Genomic DNA, 23454 nt, shown 5'->3' with positions numbered 1-23454 from the left:
AGTGGTAATGTGGTTGTGCAGCTGGTTGTGTCAGCAAAATGTGTTGCTGTGGAAAGTTACTTTTCATTTCTTCTCCGAGCTTCAGCTTTGTCATCACCTCACTACCACCGCCATCTAGTGGGCAGAAACACTGAGGTAACAGAGAAAATCCCTGATCAGTAAATTATACAAATACAATGACTCACAACGGCATCCAGATGTGATGATTCAATATTCAATGCTATCAAAATAGACCATCAGAATTGAACTCATCCATTCCTACACAGGCCAACTTTATATATCAGTTTTATATCATGAGAACAACTAGGACTGCATTATTTTCATAATTGAGTCATCTTCAATTAACTGATTTTTACAAGTTTATATACAATGATATAAAAAAGAGACATGTTGAAAATCCTCACATTTGAGGAGATGGAACCTGATATTAAGCATTTTTGCTCGCACAAAGATGATGAAATTCTGTCAATCAACTAATCTATTGATTGCCTAATCATTTCAGATCCAAGAACAAATAAAACCAAACTCAAAGTACTAGAAAACTACTGTCTTTTAATATTAAATGTTAGCAGAGAAAAAAAACACATAGTCAACAATTAAAATCTGTGAAATTATCTGATCTCTGTAGTAGTCTTACAATACTTGTTTGAGCTAGAGGTTTTAATGATGAGTCAGGAAAAAACAACTTGTGGTCCAGACAGTGAACATGTCACTTCTCCTTGTCGACCCACGCAAAGAAATTACACCGAGCTTCAGGGTTGGAGGCATGTCCCTGAGGACGGGCACACACAAAGAACTGTTTGCCCATGTTTGGACCCTCCTTTTTCACAGTACGAAGTACACAGGGTTCCCCGTGGACCTTACAGGGGGGTGGTGGGGGAGGTCCACAAAGCACCGACTTCCAAAACACTAACGATGCCCCTTTCTTGGTATCTGAGCATCCCACAGAGGGCTGTGGGGTTAAATGTGTTGTGTGTGTCTTCATCGGTTTGTCACTTTCCTCTGTGGTGCTACCGCTGCTGCACTGCTGTTGTGAACCATAGACCGGCTCAGTATCTACAGGTACGCTGCTTCTGATCTCGCTAGTTGTGGATGCTTTTTGAGAGTTCTGTGATGAGGTACCTTTATCCACGCTGAGGGTTTTTTCACACTGCCTGACAGAGGCTTCAGGAGAGGGAACGACATTTGTGAGTTTGGGTTTGAAAAAGGAAAGGAGACTGCCCTGCGGCTTTGAAGAGGTCTTGACTGTCTTAGTCTTTTTCCCCTTTGGGACAACACAGTCTGATGTTAATAACCGTTTTTTACCAAAGACGATCCCAGCACTGGAAGGGTTTAAATTCTCCCTCCTTTCCTCCTCTTCTTGAGATCCAGGTAATGCATCCCTCTGCTCAGGCTGAATAGATTTTTGGTCCACCTTAACAAGGAAGCGGGAGAGTTTCTGCTGCTTGCCAGCGAACTCTGGCAGGTAGCGTGTACAGAGGGGGGGAGGCTTGGAGCTGGGCAGGAGAGAGCAGCTCAGTTGCCCCCACACAGGGCAGTGGTCCGACCCCTCCACCTCTGGCCTGATGTCTGCTGCCACAAACTGCTCCTTGGCTAGCTGGCAATCAGCGAATATGTAGTCAATGCGTGTGCCATAGTTGGTCTGCCGCGCTCCAGTGAGAGTGGACCAGCATGTGAAGGCGCTGGTGCGAGTTGGGTGGAAATAGCGGAAGGTATCCACAAATTTTCCACTGTGGATGGGATCTGTTGAGGATACCTCAAATTCTTCACCAGGTTCCTGCTCATTCATTTCCTCTGACTCTCGTCTGCCACTGTGCAAAAAGCCATTCAGCCATTTCCTCCCCGGGTTTTCACCAAAATCATCCTAAGTAATGAGAAAAACAAAGCAGGTGGAGTTTCATTATTATGCGCATGCAGTGCACTGTGCACATTTGGCAGAAACATAAAACACTGCCAGTTTTATGCAATATTATATTATTCCCTCATATTAAAGGACAATTGATTAAAAAAACACACTAATTTGCTTCCTTGCTGAGATTGATACTGCTCTGTTTGTTAATTATGAAGCTACAGCCAGGAGACTGTTAGCTTAGCTTAGTGATCGGAAGCAGGGGGAAACAGCTGGGTTGTTTCCACTGAAACTTGTTTTTTTCACTTCTGTTTTTGACACGATTACACAGATGAAATATTAGATTTAAAAAGGTGCTGGCGGATGGATTTCATAACCTTTGAACAGAGCCATGCTTACCGTTTCCCCCTGTTTCCAGTCTTTAATGCTGAGCTAAACTAACCAGCTGCTGGCTTTAACTTCCTATTTCCCATACAGACAAGAGAGTGGAATCAATCTTTTAATTTAACTTTCAAGATATCGAATAGGCAAAAGAGACAAATTCAAAAACAAAACATTCATATGACAGTATTCTAAACTTACTTACAATATCACTGGGGTCACAGTGGTCTATTTGCCGGTGAGATGTATTTACATCTCCTAAAACAATCACATGGCTGAAAAATAGAAGAGAAAAGAACATTAACTCTGAATTTAAAGAGGAGAGGGGATAACAGAGTAAGCAAAAACTCTCACGATACACACTGTCCAAAATAAGACTGTAAATGCAAGAATTAACTATGTAATGCTTCTTTTACCACATTGTTAACCGCTTTAAGGTTTTACTGACTCATGACATGAAACGTATGTATATCTAAGTGCACAGACAGCATGTGTGCCGTTGTTTGAGCTCAAATTTGCAACAGCCGTAAACTGGTATAAGGCTGCGTTGTTAGAAATTAAAACAGTTAAAATGTCTGTGGAAAAGGCAGGATGCACCTGTGCCATTATTGTAACAACAATCTTTATTTATAGTCTGTGGAAACTCTCACCTCCCATCTTTCAGTATAGCTTCAGCCCGACTCTGAAGCAACTTGTAGAACTGCAGTTTGAACTGCTTTCGCTCCGGCTTTTCAGGGTCAGCCCGTGGACAGTATACATTGATTACAGTAATAGTTTGCTCTTTGTCCTGACACCTGTGGGGGGAATACAGACTCAAAAAGAGGCACAGTAATCTACAGCTACTTTACAAAAGAAAAGTACACACACATTGGAATCTCCCTTGTGGTATCAACAGTTTTGATCAACAATTATTATTGTAAGAGGAAACTCCAAATTGATCAAAATCTGGCTGCTAGTAAAGATTGCAAGGGGTATTTAATGCATTTATAGTTGCTATTTTTATGTGAGTATATGAACAGAGAGAAATACCCAATACAGTAGCCTACATATAACATGCATGACGCAAAGTAGAATGTTTTTCTCTTACATGATTCTGTGCTGTGTGATAACAGCCCGTCCTTCGTTGTCCAAAAGCTGCAGCTCCTCGCTACAGAACTCAGTCTGGTCACCATAGCACCCAACAGCCCCTTCATGGTTGGTTAGCAGACCCGTGAGACCCTCCTCAGCAGCAAATGGAGTGGCACTGTCTTTACAGTAAGTGGCAACCCCTGTGCATGTCAGGAATGGGAGGTGAATTGTGAGTTTGTAAGGTGTAGTGTGTCAGCAGCAACTAAAGCGTGTGTAACAATGGGCAGGGATCTTCTGTTACTATAATAACTAAGTGCCCATTCGATTTAGTTAATTATGGGAATTGTGTCTTCTTGTCTTGGCAAACTAAATATAATTGGGAAGAGAAAACAGTAGGCTACTGTTATGATTCAAAGACACAAAATGAATTGTTATGACATTGTAATGAACCTGAATAGCCGCTGCGTCCTCGACTGAAGCTGAAATAAGAGTTGTAGCCGTCAACAATGGCAGTTCTTTCATCAAGCAAGTCTCCTGTGGGGGACACATTTGGGGTTTAACTTTGTATTTCTAATACAGACTTGGGAGTGTTAAATGACAGCCGCCGCCACGTTTTGCGAACACCACTTACTTGTCACTTTTGTCTCTTGAACACAGATAATATCTGCGTCCAGTGAATCAAGAGCATTTTTAATGCCGCCTCTGAAAGTCCTTATGCCATTTATGTTCCAGGTAACGATCTTCATTGTGTAAAACCATGGAGGGTAAACTAACGTTGTTTGACAGCAGCATGGATGTATTAAGAGAACGGACTGCAGCCAGAATGTGAACATCCGGAAGTAAAAAGGAAGCAAAGAAAAGTACGAGCGGAAGTGTATTTCATCACTAATCTTTAATTGTTTCTCCTTTTTTTCGTGTTTGTTCATAACATAAAATAGTTGTATATTTTGCTATGATGTTATATTTCGATATATGGATAGCTATTCACCCAAATACTAAAAATAAAGACATTTTGGTGTAATTGCATTGCGCAGTTGCCTAGCTAGGGGGCAACTGCGGGCTTTCACGTTTTCGGCGCGCTTTTGACACCACTGTGAAACCAGAGAGCCGGGTGGGAGGAAGGGAAGCGGCTGTTCAGTAACCTGGGCTGGGCTGGTACCTCTGGCTACTGTTGTGATTAACAACCGTTGCTGCTGACAGTTCCCGGAGTAAGTACACAGGGGACGTTTGCTTGCAACTTGCAAGCCCCATCTTTGAAATAAAACCAGAGGGTGAGTAGCTAGTTTGGCTAATAGTCGCTATCTAGCGTTAGCTAATTAGCTTGTCTGACAGGATCCGACTGACGTTACCACCGGAGAACAACCCCGTGAATCGGGCAATGTGACGCCTATTCCGTTACGCCTATTTTAAATTTAAGTAACGTTAACGTTAACAAAGCCAATACGTTATAGCTACCTAGCTAAATTCTTCAACTCGACATTATTTGTTGCATTGTGGTATCGTTTGCTGTTGGAAACTAACGTCACTCTTGCTAACGTTAACGTTAGCTGTCCGGCCGTATCCTGTTCCCAGTCTGGTGTCGTCTTAGATTTCGTATCACTGTCATAAATATTATTCATCATTTAAGGATACCAGCTTACTTTGGAATTAGATGGAGCATGAAGAATACCAACATATTACCTCATTTAATTCACTCTCAGTTGATGCGACAAATAACTAGTTTGAGGGCTAGGAGAAACAGATGCTTATAGGATGCATCACTTGGCACCGGACAACGCGGCTGGTGTGTCCATCTTCGGTCAAAGAAGAGGATATGAGGCAGTGGGGGAAGTCCGCCCCACCCAGTCAATACGGGTGGTCAAAGAAACCTTAATCCATTCTCTTTCTACGGCTAACGTTACTTTGCGGAGGACACTAAAGAATACGACACTTCAACCAGCTGTCATGACTGTGAAGCTAACATTAGCTAAGCTATCAGCAGATACTGAAGATATGTAATGTTGCTGATGTTGAAGGCCAAAGATGTTGCATCCCAGTGTAATTGTACACGGCTTTTAACTTTGACTTCGGCTTTTAATATGCTAGTTGTAGGTCCAAATTATTAGTTATTAGGGCTGTGCATCTCTCTCTTATAGGACGATTCGATAGGTATCTAGATACATGGGCTATGGTTCAGGGACGATACATTTTAATTTGAAACGATTCGGTGCGATATGATGAGATATGATTCAATATATGTTTTAATAATATTTTTTTTACACAGTATCTCACAAAAGTGAGTACACTCCTCACATTTTAGTAATTATTTCATTGTATCTTTTTAATGGGACAACACTGAAGAAATTATACTTTGCTACAATGTAAAGTATTAAGTGTACAGCTTGTATAACAGTGTAAATGTGCTGTCCCCTCAAAATAACTCAACACACAGCCATTAATGTCTAAACCGCTGGCAACAAAAGTGAGTACACCCCTATGTTAAATTCCCATAGAGGCAGGCAGATTTTTATTTTTAAAGGCCAGTTATTTCATGGATCCAGGATACTGTGCATTCTGATAAAGTTCCCTTGGCCTTTGGAATTAAAATAGCCCCACATCATCACATACCTTGTTACATCAGTCAACCGATTCGTAACGTTAGAACCAGGCCATCGGCTGAATCTTGGTCCATTTAGACCGATGCAGGGGTCCGTGTGTCGATGTAACCGTATCTAGGGCTGCACGATATGACTTAAAATCTAAATCATGATTTAATTGCACATTTTACCTCGATAAATGAACAATAATTAATCACGTTGTTCTAAATCATCTTTTCTGAAGCCAAAATTTTTCCAGACAAAGGACACTGCCTTTTTTTTTTTTTTGCTCAGTTGACTCGGACTCTTGTGTTTGAGTTATCCTCCATTGTGGTTTCCATGCGGCTGACTGTTACGGGCAAAGTCACGTGACTACACACGCAGTAGAATGTTTTAAAGGAGAAAGTATGCCTATCAATAGGAATAAATTATCATCATGGGAAAAATACATCGATAACAGCTTCAGAATTCCGATGTCGATACATTTTCGATTAATCTTCCAGCCCTAGCCGTATCTGTGATAATACAACTGGATACCGATTCGTATCGGTGAATCTTTACACTTCTATTAGTTATCGTTGGTAACTAACTACATACAAACTGCAACAGTAGGTCATTTATGACTTGGTTCTTTCTAGTGGTCATTTGGCTTTTTGAGATGAAAAGAGTGGGGTTTCCCATTCAACCAATCCCCAAGTTAATCTTGCCCTATGCATTAGCTCAATTGGTGGCACAATATGACTTATACAAAACCTCTTTCCCACCCTGGCCATTGTTGTAAGAAGTTTACATAATAACCATCTTTGTGTTTTCTCCTTTGTAGTGTGGAGTGATGAGAGTGGGCGGGTGAAGGAGGCAGGTGTCCCAGTAGAACATTGACAGACAAGTGGGAGGTCAAGCAAGGATGCTGGAGGCAGATGCAGACTCAGCCGGCGCAGCACTAGAGAGCGAAGAGGAGGCAGAGATGGGGAGCAGAGACTTGAAGACTGAGGTGGTACGGCTGACTCTGGAGCTCCAGGAGGCCACAGAGGAGAAGCTACAGGCAGCCCGCTATGGCCTGGTGGTGCTGGAGGAAAGTAGTGCTCTCAAGATTAAATACAGGCAGCTGGAAGAGGAGCATGAAACCCTCAAAGGGGAGCTACAGCAGCTCAAAGAGGTAGGAACACCCAAGGCCTTCTAGTTATATTTAGACAACATCAGGCTTGTGAAGTTCTCATACCCCCAGCATTCCACATGGTATTTACCAATAACAAACTACTGCTTTATGACCTTTCTTTCTCTACACATTGCTTTTGCACACTAAAAGTAACTATATTTATTTGCCTTTGTACATTTTTTGTTTAAATTAATAAGTTTGACAATGTGCTGTTTGTACAAAAATTGTTTGTAGAATTACCTACTGTCACTGACAATGTTGGCAAAATGTAAATGCAGTCAAAATTGAAATGCTATCTAGTTAATCTGCCCATTTAAATTTAACAGCCAAGGAGCTGCTTGCAGTGTACCTAGTAGTCCTATAAAGATACCGTTGTTGTCTTTTTATATGAACCAGCGACCTATGACATGAATTTGATTGCTCATCCCTTCATTGCATTTTGGTAACTCTGTCTTTCTCCTACCACAATGACAGTTCTGTTTGCAGCTGTGACCTCATGTTATACTTTCAATAAAGAGGCTTGTGATTGGATGCAGAGTCAGTTTTGCTCTCGTATGTCATCTGATGCTGATGGCATCGGAGTGAGAACACTGGACTGGAAATTCAACAGCCATAGTCATAGCATATCCGGTACTTTTAAAGTATTACATTTTCTCTCTTCATCTTAAACTAATTTTGATACTTAACTGCATAGCATTAGGTTAGTGCCGGATATTCAAGATAATAAGATTGACCAATATGTCAAAGCTCAGATTTACATGTAATCCATGTCTTTCACAGATGTATTGAAATTGCCACATGTGCTCCTCATTGTGCTTCCCAGTATTTTGTTTTTAATTATCTCACTTTCTTTTTAAATAATTGACCATTGCACAGTAATATTGAAAACCTCTCCATCATCTGTGTTTATACAAGTGAAGTATAGTTTGTACAGTTGTACTTTAGCTGACAGTTAATTTCTCTCTTTCAAAGTTGCATTTTGTGGAAATATTTATGAGATTCTTATACCCGTGGTTGTGTTGACATTAGGGCTGTTGGAACGAATACCGAAAGTCGAATATAATTTGAAAAGTAAAAAAAAAAAAAATCAATACTATTCAAATACTGAAATTACTATTCGAATGTGACTTTTTTATAAATATGTTGGCAAACGTTATAGCTAATCTCCCTCTTCTCGCCTTGGCCTACCCACATGTGTCACTCATGTCACGTCTTATGAACAAAAAGTTAGCGGGAGTGAGAAACATAAGGCATTGTAAGGTCTAGCTAAGCTAACGTTAAGCCTGGTTCACACGGGACGATTTTAAAATTGTCGGCCGATTTTCCAATCCTGAGAGACCCCACACACGGCGATAAAAAATCACGGGTCTAACAGTTTTGGTCGTACAGTGTATGGTGGGCAGCACACGGCAAAATTAACACATCACACACGAACCGATTTGACTCCCGAGCATTCCCAGGTCAGACGGGAAATCTCGCAAAATCCCTCGAGATCAAACGTTGACTTCAGAGTAAACAATCATGGCGGACGAAGAGGATGCAGTGCCGATAATTTGTAGTTTCTTTTTTAACCGAAAAAAAACGTTATCAAAAGAAAATGCGATGGTCAAAGAAGTGGAGACAATGCGAGCATGGACTATACTTGCTATACTTATCTCCGACGTCCACCGGACTTTCTGGTGCGCCATGCCGCCGGCTGTTTTGATTTTGTTTCCCGGTGCCTTCCTCGCCGCCTCCTCACCTCGCTTTCTGATTGGCTACACGCCACAGTCCACAGGCTGCGTGCTAGTTTGTCCCCGGGAGACACCACACACGAGGAGAAATCGGGTCAAAACAATCCAACATGTTGGATATCCCCGATTTGAAATCGGAGCGGTCCCGATGTCCTTCCGAGCAGACGAGAGCAGTCTTAACACACGGCAGGAATATCTGATCAAATTATTTTACCATAATCGGAGCATCCTTAAGATTGTCGGAAGGGGTGAATCGGGGCTAAAATCTGCCTAATTATCCTGCCGTGTGAACCAGGCTTTACGTACAGAGTGACGTCACATACAAGGGGGAGTGACAGGCTGCGGCTGGAAATCGGAAGGACGGGAAATAGCTTTAACATGACTTTAAAATTGACATCCACAGAGCCAAAGTGATTATGTTAACATTAGTTAGCTTCTTCTTGTTTCCTAACTGCGTCGCGAGTTATAGTAACGTTAGCTTAGCTGGGAGCTTAATTGAGACAGAAAAAGTTTATGGTAGCTGCCCTACAGCTGTCGGTTAGCTTTGACTTCATATATTACCTTCTACTAGCTAGTTGTATTCTCAGTAACGTTACAATCTGCAAGAAACAGGTTGCTTATAAATCACTAAAATAGTAGTGACAGCACCATTTGGCTTAGTTATTAATGCCGTTAGCATCGTTTGTTTCTTCTGCTTTCTAACATGCTGTTGTTATGCTAACTGAGCACCGTTAGCCTTTACAACAGAACCGCTTCACTGCACATGTTAGATAATGTTTCATTACAGAGTTCTCTGTTGATTTATGGTTGTCGCTGTGTGCTCGTGGTGGAAAATTAATGTGAACAAAGTTGCATGCAATGCGCCATGACGTAGGTCCCCTTCAAGGCCAGGCTAATGTTAGGAGTCTCTAGTGGACAGAACGTCTAACAACAACCAAATGCTTATAGTGGAATTGACAATGCATAAGCCTGAGTAGTGTAGTACATATTATTTAACAGGCTGCATTTGAGCATTAAATATTCAAATATTATTAGAATATAAAAAAAAATAACATGAAATTTGAATGGTATTATAGAGAAACATTGACAGCTCTAGTTGACATGCAAATGACTGATGTGTGAGGCTAATATTATTGTTTCCTGATTTTTAACTTTGTCACAAATGCACCAGATCGGCCATAAATGTAATTAGTATTGCTGAAACAGGCTTTTTAAAACAGTTTTTTTTTTTTTTTTTTTATAAGAAGGTAATCCCATAAAATGTAATCCTGCCATGTGGGCAGATTATTGTTTCTGCAATTGTTTCGTCCACTTTTTTAAATTGAGAAGTTAAAAATCCTGCTTGCATGCAGTTGGAAATTTAGAAATAAATGTGTGCCAGAATAACAATAAAACTGGTCCATCCTGATGTTTTATAACCACATATCAAGCAAAGCTCTTTACGTTTTAAGGGACGTAGTGGTACAGAATTTCAGCTATTTTATAATCTGCATAAAGCTCATGTCTTGGCTGTTTACCTACCTAGGCTTTGGCAGGATTTTAGCAAAGCAGAGTGGACTCATGTGTTGTGAATTAGCATCATTACATAACCACATCACCATGATCAGTTGAGCGTGTTTAGTAGCATGTTCATTTCATTTAATACCTTATTTGATAGTTCTTTCATCTGCAGTCAGTGATGCATAATGTGTCAAGGCTACTGATTATGGCAAGCTGTGAAGAAATGCCTGCCAACTATTACAGTGCTAACTAAGACATGTAATGCTTTCGGCTCATTCTATCACATTGGCTAGATACAAATACAGTGTGAAACGGTGTTAAAGCTGCTGCTAAGGTGTCTTGTTACCAAACCATAACAGCCATTTCCTCACTAATCAGGTTTACCATAACGGGATAGTTGTCAGTAAAGTCCTATTTCTCTTCCTTTGTTAAGGATGTTTACATTTCTTGATTTGCTATAGCACAGCATGAATTAATTTGTCTTTCAGCACTGCAAATATTGTTCCTATGTGTAACATACATGCATTTAGCCTTCTAAATACTGCAGGTTTTGTCCTTGCCTTAACCATTTTTGTTTGTGTAAAGGCATTTGCAGATTCTGTGAGCAGCCAGAAGCGTGCAGCTGCTGATGGAGAGTGCCGGGAGGAGAACCTGCTGCAGGAGACTGCTACTAAGGAGGCTGCCATGGCAACCCGATTGGAGGAAGTCCAGGCAGAGCTCAAGCAAGCACGCCTTGCTCTGAGCAATGCCCATGCAGAGATCGATAGACTGGGGGGGGTCACCACCCAACTAAAGAAGGTATGGTGGCTCACTCAGTGCACCTGCATACTGGTGTCATACTGTATACTACCAGTTCCTGTCTTGTCATGATACATGCGATCGAACCCTGAACCACTGAGCCACATTCCCAAAGTAAAATGAACTGTGCATGACATGAAATTGGTAATTGAGCAGTTTAAATGTTGTGCTTTGAACTGATTTAACAGTGGATTGTGTTCTATAGGAGTGTGAGTGTCTGGAGGCCGAAAAGGGCCATCAGAGGGAGGAGATGAAGGAATATAAAATACGTGAGCTGCGCCAGTTGCAGGACAATGGCGAGCTAGAAGATGAGAACATATCTTTGCAAAAACAGGTGTCTGTGCTCAAGGAAAACCAGGTCAGTTATCACTCGCTCACACATAAAGATTAAAAACGGTAAATATCCAGAATGGTTATATTGAACGTGTCTGTAAAATATGAAATTGAGTGGAAAAAAAAAAAAAGTTTTTATGACCATTGTGCCACTTTATTGTTTTTTTTCCCTATTTATTTTCCTACATTTTTTTTTAAACTAAATTTGTTTTAACATACTATACTATACAATAGACTATTTGTGTTTATGGAGTACGTGTAGGTGGCTGTTAACACACTATCGTAAAGTCGTTGTTGTAGTTCACTGCATTTACCTTACCTGCATGAGAGCAAAACAGCTTTGCATGAAACAAACTTCTAATCTCCGTCACAGGTTTGTTGACACAACTTTACAACTCGGCTACAAATTGGCCAAGGTTGAAAAGACTGGACATGCCGGTTGCTGGGTGATTAATGCTGTTATTCCGGAGTGGGGGCGGGGGGGGGCAACAGTTCCGTTCTTGATTACCAGCTCATTTTGTCAGTGAATTCCCAGTTTGGCTGCCTCTCCTGAGAGCCAGTCATCATGTCCAGTGAAACAATTCACTGGCAATATGCAGCAGGAAATAAAGAGATAATTATAGTTGTAAGTATCACTATGGCAACCAGGCTCCAGTTCAGCAATTTCACGATTTACAAGTAATTGCGGGACACTCAATTTCCTAATATATTTCATGCCCTGGATGACTTTAAATGCTTTGAGAAATGATGTGTTCTGGAAATGTATTACTCATGTCAGAATTTGTGTCAGCCAGCAACTGACAGACCAGATAAGCTTTGAATGCTTGTTAATGGGTGAGATTATTTCGAACGGGCAGCATTTAGTTGGAAAATTCTCTGAAGTTAACACAATGTTGTGATCTACTGAATACAAGTCACATGCATGTTATGTTAGTTTACCCATGCAGCAGAACAGCACCTAACAGAGTACAGGTACAAATTAAAGCTATCAGAAACACCGAACCCACAGAGCAGGTTCAACATTTTTGTTGTTGAGTGATGTTTTAAGGTAGACGTGTAAAGCAAGTATTCAGATCTACAGTAATTCAATTTAAATGATGATGGTCTTATCTCAAAATAACAGGGGAAGGGTCGACTAATTTGAAAAAAAACTAACCTGAAATTCTAATTGGCTGGGTGATTGGTCAAGTCAATTTAACAACACAAAGTTTCAGGCAAAAAAAAAAGTAAATATACACATACTGTTAAACTCGTGTATCTATAATTCAAGACAATAGCATACTGAAAGCCTTCAATGTAATAATTTTGTTTTTGTAGGATGTGTGTTTACTGTAATTTTGTATCATTGCAACATTAAAAAAATACAAGCTAATAACCTTTTCTAAATGTAAGCACACTTTTTTTTTCCTGCTTTCTGTCGTTAACATCTCAAGTCTTAGTCTTTGTGCATACAATGCTCTGCACAAATGTTGAAACGTATGTTCACTATTCATGTTTGTTTTTACATTATGTAGTTATGTTTCTGTCATTGTTTGGATTCCTGAGGGTGTGAGACAAGTGATTCCGTATGCAGATGTGCCTTGTGTGTATATTGCTGCTCTGCCAGGGCAAACTGTCCATGACTAGTTCTAAATGTAGCCGAGGCTTGTTAGTCTGTCCGTGATCCTTTAGTGGACTTTTAAATAACATCTAGTCTTGCCTCTGCAGTCTGTAAAATACTGTCAGAAATCCCTTTTTGTTGTTTTACATGAAACCCCTAAATTATCATAAGTACTCTTTCATTCAGCAGCAGTTTTAAATATTACATTTTTTTTTAAACAAAATATACATGTATTATTTTATGCATACTCTGTGTATACTGGATGGAAATATTACATAAAGAAAATATATAGGATTTAAACTACACCAGTGGAAGGAACTGTACATTTTCAAGAGAAACTGGAATTGGTGGTTATCATCCCTAGACCATCTGGGTGTGTGACTATAACTGTATTCTTCTGAATGCAGTGATAGATATGTTTGCGTGTTTGGGCTAAAATGTGTGCACCCATATGTGTTGCATAAAACAACGTAAAAAGACCTCTGGTTGTGCCCCTTATCACATTTCAGGTTGAATTTGAATCAATAAAGCTGGAGCTGACCCAAAAGAACGAGGTGCAGGAGGAGCTGCGAGCTCAGATGGAAGAGGCAGAAAGGCTGAGGGAGATAGCAGAGAGGCAGCTGGATGAGGCCCTGGAAGCCCTGAAGGAGGAGAGGGAGCAGAAGAACTGTCTGCGGCGAGAGCTCTCTGCCCTGACCCTTAACCCCTTTGATTCTGTGGGGAACTTGGAGCTCCACTTGGATCAGCTGGATGACAGCCAGGAAGAGGGCCAGGGGGGAGAGGGAGAGGGAGAGGGAGAGGATCAGGACAGCGGCATTAATAATGGTCCTGGTTCTGCTCCCAGTTCTGCTCACCCTCCTCACTTGGGAGGCTCCAAAAGTAATGGCCTCATCCATCGCTACTCCACTCCGCGCAACAGTGACGTATTCCTTCGTGCTCCAGCGTCTGGGCTGGTGTCAGACCTGCTGAGTGAGCTACACTTTTCAGACAGTCAGAAACTAAAACAGCAACTCCTACAGGTAGGCAACAGGACAATATGTGTCCCTCTCTTAAAGGTATTAATATGGTTAAGTTATGATGTCAGTTATTGCCACAAAAAGATAAAGGGGCAGTATTTACATGTTATATAAATCAAGAGGAAATACAATGGCAAGATAAGGAATGCCATTTTGTGAGAACTTAATAATAGCCTGTAAACTACCGCTAACACTCTGCACTTATTAACATGGAACACAGTGTAAATTTAAATTCCTCTGTGATTAACGGAATTGCAATTATGTTGCAATAAAAGTATCTGTTCTTATCAGGTAGTAGGTAGAGTAGTGAGGATGTCATACAGGTTGGTTTGTATGTCTAAGCTGTTGACGGGGATATCTGTTGCTTCCTGCCTCAAACCACATCCCCTGGTGGAGTGAGACTCTATATTAAGACAAAAAACACCTGCACCAAGCAATTTAGTCAACGCCCACCTGATACATTTGTGCCTCACATATAAAGGGTACTTAAGAAAATTATATCTTGATCTGTCATCCCTGTGAGGAAAATATATTATTAATGATGCACTTAAATTGGGGGTTGGGTTAGCAAGCTCCTACCCACCAGATGTTGGGTGTGGAGCTGAATGGGGTCGGCCAGTGTCTTACATAAAAAATGCATTAAGATTAAAGGTGGGGGGGGGGGAGAAATTTGTGTTACAGAGAACTGTCCTTTTGTTTTATGAAAAATGATTAACAATTAGTATTTGACTGGCTTACAACAGAAATGGATCATTATTCAATTTATGAGCAGCTTTAAGTCATTTTAGAAAATTTAAGACGTATACCGTATGTTCATACGTCTCAAGGTTTTCATCTTTGTGTGTGTGTGTGTGTGTGTATCCAGGCAGACCGAGAGAAGTCCAGTCTGGTAAGCAAGGTGGAGGAACTGCAAATGCAGCTGGTAATGTCCAAACAGGCACTCAGTCAGCAAGCAGACAAGGTTGGCTCTCTCACTCAACAGCTGGAAGCTGTGCACAGCAGCCAGCAGCACAACCAGGAGGCAGACGGCAGGGGAGATGATGAGAATGGAGACGGCAGCAATGCAGCCTTCGACTATGAGGTAGACACCAAGAGCAAAGAGGTGCTGGAGGCACGCATGCGTTCGGCCAGCGAAGAGCTTCTGAAGCTGCGGGATGAACTGTCTCAGGCGGGAACTCGTTATAACACCCTGGAGCACAGATACAAGCAGGAGAAGGATCGTTGGAGGGCAGAGGCCCAGGAGCTAGCTGACAAGATCCGTCAATGCATCAAGTCCAGCAAGCAGGACCAGGAGCGCATCGGTGAGCTGGAGAAGGAGATTGGAGCAACGCGGAAAGTGGCCATTGATTCCGAAGGGCACTTGAGCGTCGCCCAGGAAGAGCTGCTGGCTTTCTCTGAGGAGCTGTCCAACCTCTATCACCACATCTGCGTGTGCAACAACCTGACACCCAAACGAGTCACCCTGGACTACTACCGGGATGGTGCCAGGGCAAGTGTTGGAGGAAGTAGTGCACGAAGGTCACACTACGTCCACCCCCAGCACAACTCCCAGAAGAAGCCGCGAGCTAATGACATGTTTAGCTCCAAAGCTTCAGCATTGCAGTTCATGGGGGAGGTGGACAGTGCAGGAGCCAGCGGAGACTCTCCCAATTGCCCTGGATCCCCCACCCTGGATTTCAGGGACCCTTCAAATGTCCGCAACTTGGTAGCGGTCATCCGTTGCCAGATTAAACACCTCCGGGTAAGACAGCACTGCTTATCACATACAGTATGTCAGACAGTTTTTAGAGTGCTACTCTACTACTTGATTGTTTGTGAACTGCAAGTTAAAGCTAGTGCAAATTCTCTAACTCCTTCATTGTGGCTCGATCACTAAAAGCCAGGCTTTTGTTCTGGGTGCAACCCTTTCCTCCCTCACAAATTTCTTGCTGAACGTAATGCTCAGCTCAGACCAGGGTTCGAAATTAACACTCGCCACTCGCCAAATGCGGGTACATTTTCCGTATGGCAAGTAAATCTCAGAGGGCTATCCACCACATCAAAAATAGTTCAGTTTTTCTTCATTTTGGGGAAGCTGCAGCTACTTTCTTTTGTTCCTCTGCTGTCTGCATGTCTGAGCTTTGCGGGGTCGGGCAGAAACGCGCGCACACACACACACACACACACACACACACACACACACACACACCCCAGACGCCAGCCACCACGTCACTTCTCTTTACTGAAAGGTAGCGTTTACCTCAGGCTAAATAATTAGCTAGTAAGTGCCGATTTTTGGCAGCCAGCCTTCCAAAAGAAAGCACAATGAAATTAAATGCTAACCGATCATTAACCATTGACTGACAAGCAGGAAATGGAGTATCAGTTCACCCGTCCAGGAGGCTCTGACACACTTTCTGCACTCCATGTCCACCTGCAGGTTGTCAGCTGTGTGTCTGCCTGGTATCCTCTCGGACGGCCGATTTAACTCGCCGGTCTATATCAACATAGTTTCATGTGTTACGTAGCTCTCCACAAGCAGAAAAAAAAAGAGGAGCTTAAAACGCAACTTGCTGGTTCAAAGTTAGGACTAGTTTACTACTATTTACATTTGTATCATGACGTTTTTTTTAAACTTTATATTTTTTTTAATTAATGTTGGTTTAACTGACTGTCGGCTGACCTAAGTTAGGAAAAAAACTGCAATTTAATATTTGGCCGGTAAAAAATATGCGTGGCCAGTGGATCTACCGACCAACTTTGCCGGTGAGTAATTTTGGACACTGGCTCAGACTGTTACATGTAGTTGAGAAGCTCTCATGTCAGTTCAAATCCAAGGCCTGGTTTGCAACTTGATCAGCGCGTGCGTGCGAGCGTGCGTGTGAGCGTGTGTGCGAGCGTGCGTGCGTGTGTAACACTGGGAACTTAGTGAAACACATTGTTGCTCTTTACCTTTTTTATTTTTAAACATTCGTTTTTTTAACCCCCTCGTCCAGATGCTCTCCATGTTGTTTTTATGTTAAAAAACAGGTCATTTAAAAGATTGGTTTTGGTCATTGTTGATAATGTTATATTTGGATTATACTGTATATTAAAACTCCAATACTATGTAATACTAAGACAAACCCATGGTAAGATTTTGACAAATGGTTTATTTTGCCAGTGAAACAAACCCATTTAACTTGCTTTTACAAACAACTGTCTTTATTCTATCAGGTGGCAGTGGACCTCTGTCGTCAGAGGGGCGCGATGCCTTACTCAGGGTTCAGCAGCAGCGGAGAGTCGGAGCGGGATGCTGAAAGCCTCATGGAAGAAGTACTAAAACTCAAGTCCCTTCTCAGCACCAAGAGAGAACAGATTGCTACGCTCAGGACTGTCCTCAAGGCTAACAAACAGGTATGTCCCAGCAAGCACTGACTACGCTACAACGTTCCCTTCTGATCTCTTTGGAAAGTTTTAAAACCGTTTTAGTATGGTAACAGGCTAGTATTTCACTTTCGGGCATTGCTCTTAATCAGCCTGACCTTTCAGGGACTTTCTCTAAAATGTAATCCTCTAATGTCCAAGACTAATAAGTAGATTTTCTGTTCCCTGTAATTAAAAAAAAAAAAAAAAAGCTAACCCACATCAGTTTCCTTGCGTGTACAGAACATTGTGAGAACAGCCCTCTTGGTATAGATAGATTATCGTGAAATGCAGTCTTTCTTCTGTTGCCAATATTTTTACCTTTTCTGTATAAGGACCCAACCAAGGAGAACAGGTCTTCACTACATTATCTTGACATAAGCAATATGGTTGACCTGTATCGTCAGTGTCTTGTCTAGACATTTCGTTGGGCTCACGTGGGGTCTGTACCTTGAGTACAGTGTGATGTTGCACTACTCAGTGGTTGAACTCTCTTCCCCCTCCCCTTTCCTGTGGCTCAAGCACTGCATGACCTGCTTCTGTCATATCCCCTTAAGGCTGATTTATAGTAGTACGTAGGCGCAGAGCCTACGTACGTGACCTACACCGTATTAAGAGAATAGCAGAGTCAGTATGTAGTGTGTAGGGCTTTGACTCCGAACTTCGCTATTCGAATATAATTCAAATATAATTTGAATATTTAAAAAAAAATTGATATTTGAACGAATATTAGGCAGCCCTTAATATTCAAACCTGTTAAGGGCATCGTTTTTTGTAAATATGTTTGCTTGTAAACGTTTTCAATTCAGATTCCGAGGCTTTTTCACGCATTTCAAAATGTAACTCTCGCTCGGCCGTGGCTTGGTAGCGTTGCATTGCCCCCGATTAATTTCCTGGTTCTCCTTCTTCATAAACAACATCAAATCAAGGAGAGGGTTAACTTTTCCTGCTCCAGATTTCCCACCGTGGTCAGAAAGAACAGGGGAGACTCTTTGTTTCTCTCATTATGACTCTAGAGTCATATATATATATATATATATATATTAGGGCTGCAACTAACGATTATTTTAATAATCGATTATTTTTTCGATTAATAAATGAATCGGATAAAAAAATAAAAAAGCATTAATTTACATCAACTCAATACATACTTACATACATACTTGTTGTTTTAGTTAATAGTTGTGTAAAGGTAAGTAACCCAAAGAGTAGATACAGACAACACACACACACACACACACACACACACACACACACACACAAATGTTCACTTGAAGCTTATTCATTAAATTATTACCATCATTGTAGTAAGTGCGAGGTAAGTTCATTTGTACACCACATTTAAACACAGCTTAAGATGACCAAGTGCTATAAAAGAACTTTAAAATGAAATTAAAAAGTACAACACACACACATATATTTGTCAACAATAACTGATATGGGACAAAGCACAGAATATATACATGACAATATATTGAAAAATGAATGGGCCAAAAAAGGCGAGTGAATAAAAACGTGTCTTTAGTCCTGCTTTACTACTGTTATTAACGAGCTAACGCTAGCTTGTCATGCTAGTCAGCTGGATAACGAGTAAATACCACACCAGCACCACTGGAGGGACGTTACGTTCCTCACTTCAAAACGGAACAAAAGTAGGATTCTGTAGTGACTTTACCCTGCTGTTGAACTCCCTTCCTCCTCATCAAGGACTCCAACATGTTTACGTTTTAGGTGCTGAATCATCACCATGGTGCCCCCGTGCCATGCCGTGTCGCTTTTGCTTATCTTGCAATTAACACGTTTTCGATTTATTTAGTGTGAAATGTTCCCACACCTTGGATGACTTAGGTCGTACTGATTTCTCTGCCTCCGCCATGTGTTTCAGAACATTACGGGTCTCTCCGGTCTCTCTCCGTATTTCCTCTACCCCCGCTCTGCTTTTTTTTCTTTTCTTTCGCGCCGCTCGGCACGGCACTCAACTCAATTGCTTTTATCTCTGCTACTGAGTGGCGTGTCGCGCGACACAACGAATCGATAATGAAATTCGTTGCCAACTTTTTTAATAATCAAATTTTATCGATTCGTTGTTGCAGCCCTTATATATATATATATATATAATGATAAATATCGTGCATAATATTCCATATAAATTATGCACGATCATATCCATTTGAACACCCACTTGAAAGGAGAATAATGGTGCTACACTAGCATATAATGGCGCGATCGTCTTTTTGCCAATGCAGACTGCGGAGTTGGCCCTGTCCAATTTGAAAACCAAGTACGAGACGGAGAAGAGCATGGTGTCAGAGACCATGATGAAACTGCGGAACGAGCTCAAAGCCTTGAAGGAGGACGCCGCCACCTTCTCTTCATTGCGAGTCATGTTTGCCAGTCGGTAAGTTTTCCTTTTTATGTACGAGAAAAGAAATTATTAATTCTATTCAGCAGTGTTATGAAAGAAAAAAAAAAGTATTTATTTTGTCCCGTGACAAAGTAGATTTGTAATTGCTTTAAAATTTATTTTGTTTGTTATTTTGTTTGTTTTTATTTTGTTTTTCGTGCTTAGAAATGGTGCTCTTGACGTGGTACAGCCTCTGCTACCACTCATGTAATAAGCTTACCGTGCTTATTACGCCTGTGGACAATCCACTGGTTCACATGAAGATTATGAACCGCATGCTCTGACCTGTGCCGATGGGGGAGGAGGCACGGGCAGATTTGTCCCATCACACCAGGTCACCATAGGGAAAGAGAAGCCTAATGTCGGTGGCACGTTAGATATGGTGGAAAGATGCTGTCAAGGGTTAAACTTAAAGACCACAACACTCATTAATCACTAACCTCTTTCGAAAATCCGTTGACATGGATAATTGTTTGCAGTGTTTTTGTATTGGGTTGAAAGATTGAACTAATGTTGTTTTTGTCTTGGCATTTTCTGGTTTTGTAATGGACAGCAGACATTTTTTCATTGTTATTTGTTATAAACCCTATGGAGCACGACAATCTCGTATACAACATCAAATTATACCTTTTTATATCATATTCAATATCTCCAGATCAATGCAGTGTAGAGACTTACTTGTTTTTGCATCAGGAAGCTAAGATCTGCGGCATTTTAACGAGGTCTCTCTTGCAATTGTAGGACTTTCAGAAGCTTTGTAATTCAACTGGAACTATAGTGTTTTTTCACAGCATTTGTACAATATATCCAGAATGATGATATGATACATCATACTACGCAAAATTATATATTTCTGCGTTGCTTCATGGCAGGTTTTTTTCTTCTACCCTTCAAGCTGAAAGCTTCCCAGTTCCAAAGAGTGCTCCCATATGATCGTAGGCCTTTCAGAATTATAAAAATCATAAACGTAACAGTTATTTATCCATTTTTTTGGCATGAAAACTGATCAATTTTGTTGTTCTTCGCCATTTTGACTCCCAGAATGCAGTGGAGTGAGTGTGTTGACCAATCAGAGGCTGTCCGATTTATTGTTACTGTTACTGTGGGATTTCAATACATTTCTGTGAGATTCAGTTTCCGTTTAGTTTTTTCTTTTGTCTTTATAGTCCTATAACAATTTATACATTCATGTGACATCTCTGCAGCATACATATCCTGACAGCCCAGGTTGTCCTGAAAATGATGTCTAGAACTTGATTGTGCATTACAGGGTTGAGGCTATACAAGCATTATTACAGGAGGAAACCAGGCGACCCAAATATTGGCTTAGAAAAAATGTCTTAGACCCCAGAGGGTTAATTGCCAGAGAAGCTTCTTAAACATGCATTACCTGTCTAGGCCCTCTCCAGACATTTATGAGCTGGCATTTGATTATCCTTAAGAAGGATTGGAGAACAGTTCGTGGTCAAGGACCTGTTGCAACAGGCTAAAGATTACAGCTTAAAAGATTTCCCTATTTATAATTAAGTTTTGTGGTGCCATCATGTGGCTAGCTGGAGTGACTGCATTTCTACAAACAGCAAACTCATACTATTTCAGTCAAATTAGATTCTTATTGTTGTGATCTTCGCATGCACCCCTTATTTTAGTTATTATTAATTATTAGTAGTAGGCGGTGATCAACATCAAATTAATGAATTGCTCATATGCAAGTAAGACTTGTTTTCGCATCGGCTTTCTAAACTAAACTAAAAACCAAACCATTGTGAAGACATCACTTTGTGCTTCAGTAACTTGTGATCATTTGATGTTTTATCTTGAATCAAAAAAGCTGCTAGATTAATCAATAATGAAAATAATCTTTAGTTGCAGTCCTAGTGTTAGTGCACTATAAGTCATGTTTAGCATGCGTGTTGTGTGTCTCTGGCTTTGTGCATTAATCTGTTTTTGACTGCTTGTGCATGTTGCATCTTTTCACTGTGTACAATCTCTCAGGTGTGATCAGTATGTCACCCAGTTGGATGAGATGCAGAGGCAGCTGGCAGCAGCCGAGGATGAGAAGAAGACACTGAATTCTCTGCTGCGTATGGCCATACAGCAGAAACTGGCTCTTACTCAGCGTTTGGAGGACCTGGAGGCCCCTCTGTCTCCCCACAGCTTGAACAGCAGCCCCCGCCGCTCCAGGGCCAAAGAGCTGGCCACCAAGTCAGGCCGGGCTCCACGGAGCCCCCGAAACAGTCCTGCACGCCCCCCGCTGAGAAGCAGTCCACGAGCTAGCCCTGTTCTCGGCGGCAGCGTTTCTGCCATGGCCACGCACCACCTGCGAGGTTTAACACGAAGTCTCCACACGAGCCCTGTAAGAACCTCTCTCTCTCTTTGTCCTGACAACCCCATCCAAACAAACCGCTTGTCTTGCAGAGGCAAGGGTCTCCCACGGGACGCCACCTTCATTAGAAGTCATAGTGTCAGTGAAATTTTTAACACAGAGCTGAGTCCTGGCTACTCCCCGACGCGTAAAGGCTCCACCAGTTCTGTGAACAGCGAGATAATGGTAAAGAAAGCACATACACAAGTCAGTGATTCAAGAAAAGGTAGGTCAGGTCGGAGAGCTTCAGTCCCTGTACGTCAGGACACCTTCATTACAACTTGTGTTGTAACTGCCTCATCCACCAGGCGAAAATCTTCTATGTTTTCTTCATCCATTGATGATCTAACCTCTTCTAAGGCTTTGTGTGTGTATCCTAACACATCTGAAGCATGGGGTGAAAGTAAACAAAAGCCTAATCTAAAACCAAACTTGGATACTTCGGTTAGAAGGAAACAGTCGAGCTACAGGTCTAATTCTGTACAAGCAGCAGCTGCATGCCGTAACACATTTCAGTCAGACACAGTCTCCTCTCCGTCGAACGCTACATTTTCAGGCGCCCTGACAACCACATCCCACCTAGTTCACAATCAACATGGTAAGGCCAAGATGACTGGGATCTGTAGAGAGTCTAGGCGTAGATTATCCACCTCCACAAGTAGAACCAGTGAGGAATCGCTTATTAATGTCAGTAGGAGCTCTGGTAATAAACCTCAGGGCACGCCTGCCAGGCCCCGGAGCGCTCACTCTAAATCATCTCGCAGGCACTGAAATAAAATAGCCAGCCACCAGATTTATGCTCTATACTAAACTACTTTATCTCTAGCTATACATTATGTTATAACAATTAAATAAATAAGCCATATGTTATGCTATAAATTATGAAATAATATATATTTAATAGTTGTGTGTTTTGCACAGATTTTGTTTAGAACCCATGCATATTGGGGTTAAGAATGAGTTGGTTTTTTACATCTCATGTAGCTGTTAGGATACCCTAGTTTGCTGATCCTATATGTGTTGTAATTATCCATTTATCCTTATTAATTACCCTCACCTTTTTCACTCAATCTTTTTTAATTTCAACTAAATATGTTTTTTTGTCTCTGTCTCACCCTGTCTCTGTAGCGCTGAAACGCTCCTTCCATTACTCCAAACCCCATCTTCTCCATAAGGACCTGTCTTCATCTTGACTCCCGGCTCCCTTCTCCTTTCCTGACTCAAGACATCCTGTCCATCCCAGATATGATGCAACATTCCCCAGTGTAGACACCAGAACCATGGATTTTTA

The 23454-nt window shown here is 41.5% G+C and overlaps 3 protein-coding genes across 6 annotated transcripts in view; 1 reads left to right on the top strand and 2 right to left on the bottom strand.

The window, feature by feature from the left end:
* LOC116043493 (sodium-coupled neutral amino acid transporter 3-like) overlaps window positions 1-19297 on the bottom strand; it is a 33198-nt gene extending 13901 nt beyond the window's left edge. Inside the window, exons 1-2 of the mRNA XM_031290198.2 lie at window positions 19288-19297; window positions 8183-8194 (exon numbers count right to left, since the gene is read on the bottom strand). The gene's annotated coding sequence lies outside the window, so the exon portion shown is untranslated. The remainder of the gene's footprint in view (window positions 1-8182; window positions 8195-19287) is intronic.
* apex2 (APEX nuclease (apurinic/apyrimidinic endonuclease) 2) lies at window positions 536-4082 on the bottom strand. 2 transcript variants are annotated; one of them, XM_036008365.1, is made up of 7 exons: window positions 3930-4082; window positions 3749-3832; window positions 3318-3498; window positions 2881-3024; window positions 2436-2505; window positions 1179-1864; window positions 536-1121 (listed from the first exon to the last, which is right to left on the bottom strand). In XM_036008365.1, exons 1-7 carry the CDS (start codon window positions 4042-4044, stop codon window positions 710-712), a joined length of 1692 nt encoding a protein of 563 aa, XP_035864258.1. In that variant the 5' UTR covers window positions 4045-4082; the 3' UTR covers window positions 536-709. The 2 variants fall into 2 exon arrangements, with proteins under 2 accessions (XP_035864258.1, XP_031146095.1); XM_031290235.1 differs by having other exon boundaries at window positions 536-1864.
* Window positions 3381-23454, top strand: zgc:162200 (uncharacterized protein LOC558638 homolog). Of its 3 annotated transcripts, none has more exons than XM_031290234.2 (10): window positions 3381-3484; window positions 6698-7030; window positions 10849-11061; window positions 11267-11419; window positions 13504-14013; window positions 14876-15751; window positions 17206-17385; window positions 19641-19792; window positions 21794-22154; window positions 23292-23454. In XM_031290234.2, the coding sequence occupies exons 2-10, from the start codon at window positions 6779-6781 to the stop codon at window positions 23295-23297; spliced, it is 2703 nt and encodes a 900-aa protein (XP_031146094.1). In that variant the 5' UTR covers window positions 3381-3484; window positions 6698-6778; the 3' UTR covers window positions 23298-23454. The 3 variants fall into 3 exon arrangements, with proteins under 3 accessions (XP_031146094.1, XP_035864256.1, XP_035864257.1); XM_036008363.1 differs by lacking the exon at window positions 3381-3484 and adding an exon at window positions 4326-4569; XM_036008364.1 differs by lacking the exon at window positions 3381-3484 and adding an exon at window positions 4600-4678.

Source organism: Sander lucioperca, chromosome 12, assembly GCF_008315115.2.
Source record: "Sander lucioperca isolate FBNREF2018 chromosome 12, SLUC_FBN_1.2, whole genome shotgun sequence".
In the NCBI taxonomy this organism is placed as follows: Eukaryota; Metazoa; Chordata; class Actinopteri; order Perciformes; family Percidae; genus Sander; species Sander lucioperca.
This window is presented reverse-complemented; position numbering and strand designations above follow the sequence as displayed.

What these genes read in the sequence shown, in the direction of transcription:
- zgc:162200 (XM_031290234.2), top strand. Translation starts at nt 6,779, where the DNA reads ATGCTGGAGGCAGATGCAGACTCAGCCGGCGCAGCACTAGAGAGCGAA. An exon ending in AGCTACAGCAGCTCAAAGAG is followed by an intron (nt 7,031 to 10,848) that starts GTAGGAACACCC and finishes GTTTGTGTAAAG; the next exon opens with GCATTTGCAGATTCTGTGAG. An exon ending in TAAAACAGCAACTCCTACAG is followed by an intron (nt 14,014 to 14,875) that starts GTAGGCAACAGG and finishes GTGTGTATCCAG; the next exon opens with GCAGACCGAGAGAAGTCCAG.
- apex2 (XM_031290235.1), bottom strand. Translation starts at nt 4,044, where the DNA reads ATGAAGATCGTTACCTGGAACATAAATGGCATAAGGACTTTCAGAGGC. An exon ending in GCTATACTGAAAGATGGGAG is followed by an intron (nt 2,506 to 2,880) that starts GTGAGAGTTTCC and finishes TCTATTTTTCAG; the next exon opens with CCATGTGATTGTTTTAGGAG. An exon ending in ACTGTGACCCCAGTGATATT is followed by an intron (nt 1,865 to 2,435) that starts GTAAGTAAGTTT and finishes CTCATTACTTAG; the next exon opens with GATGATTTTGGTGAAAACCC.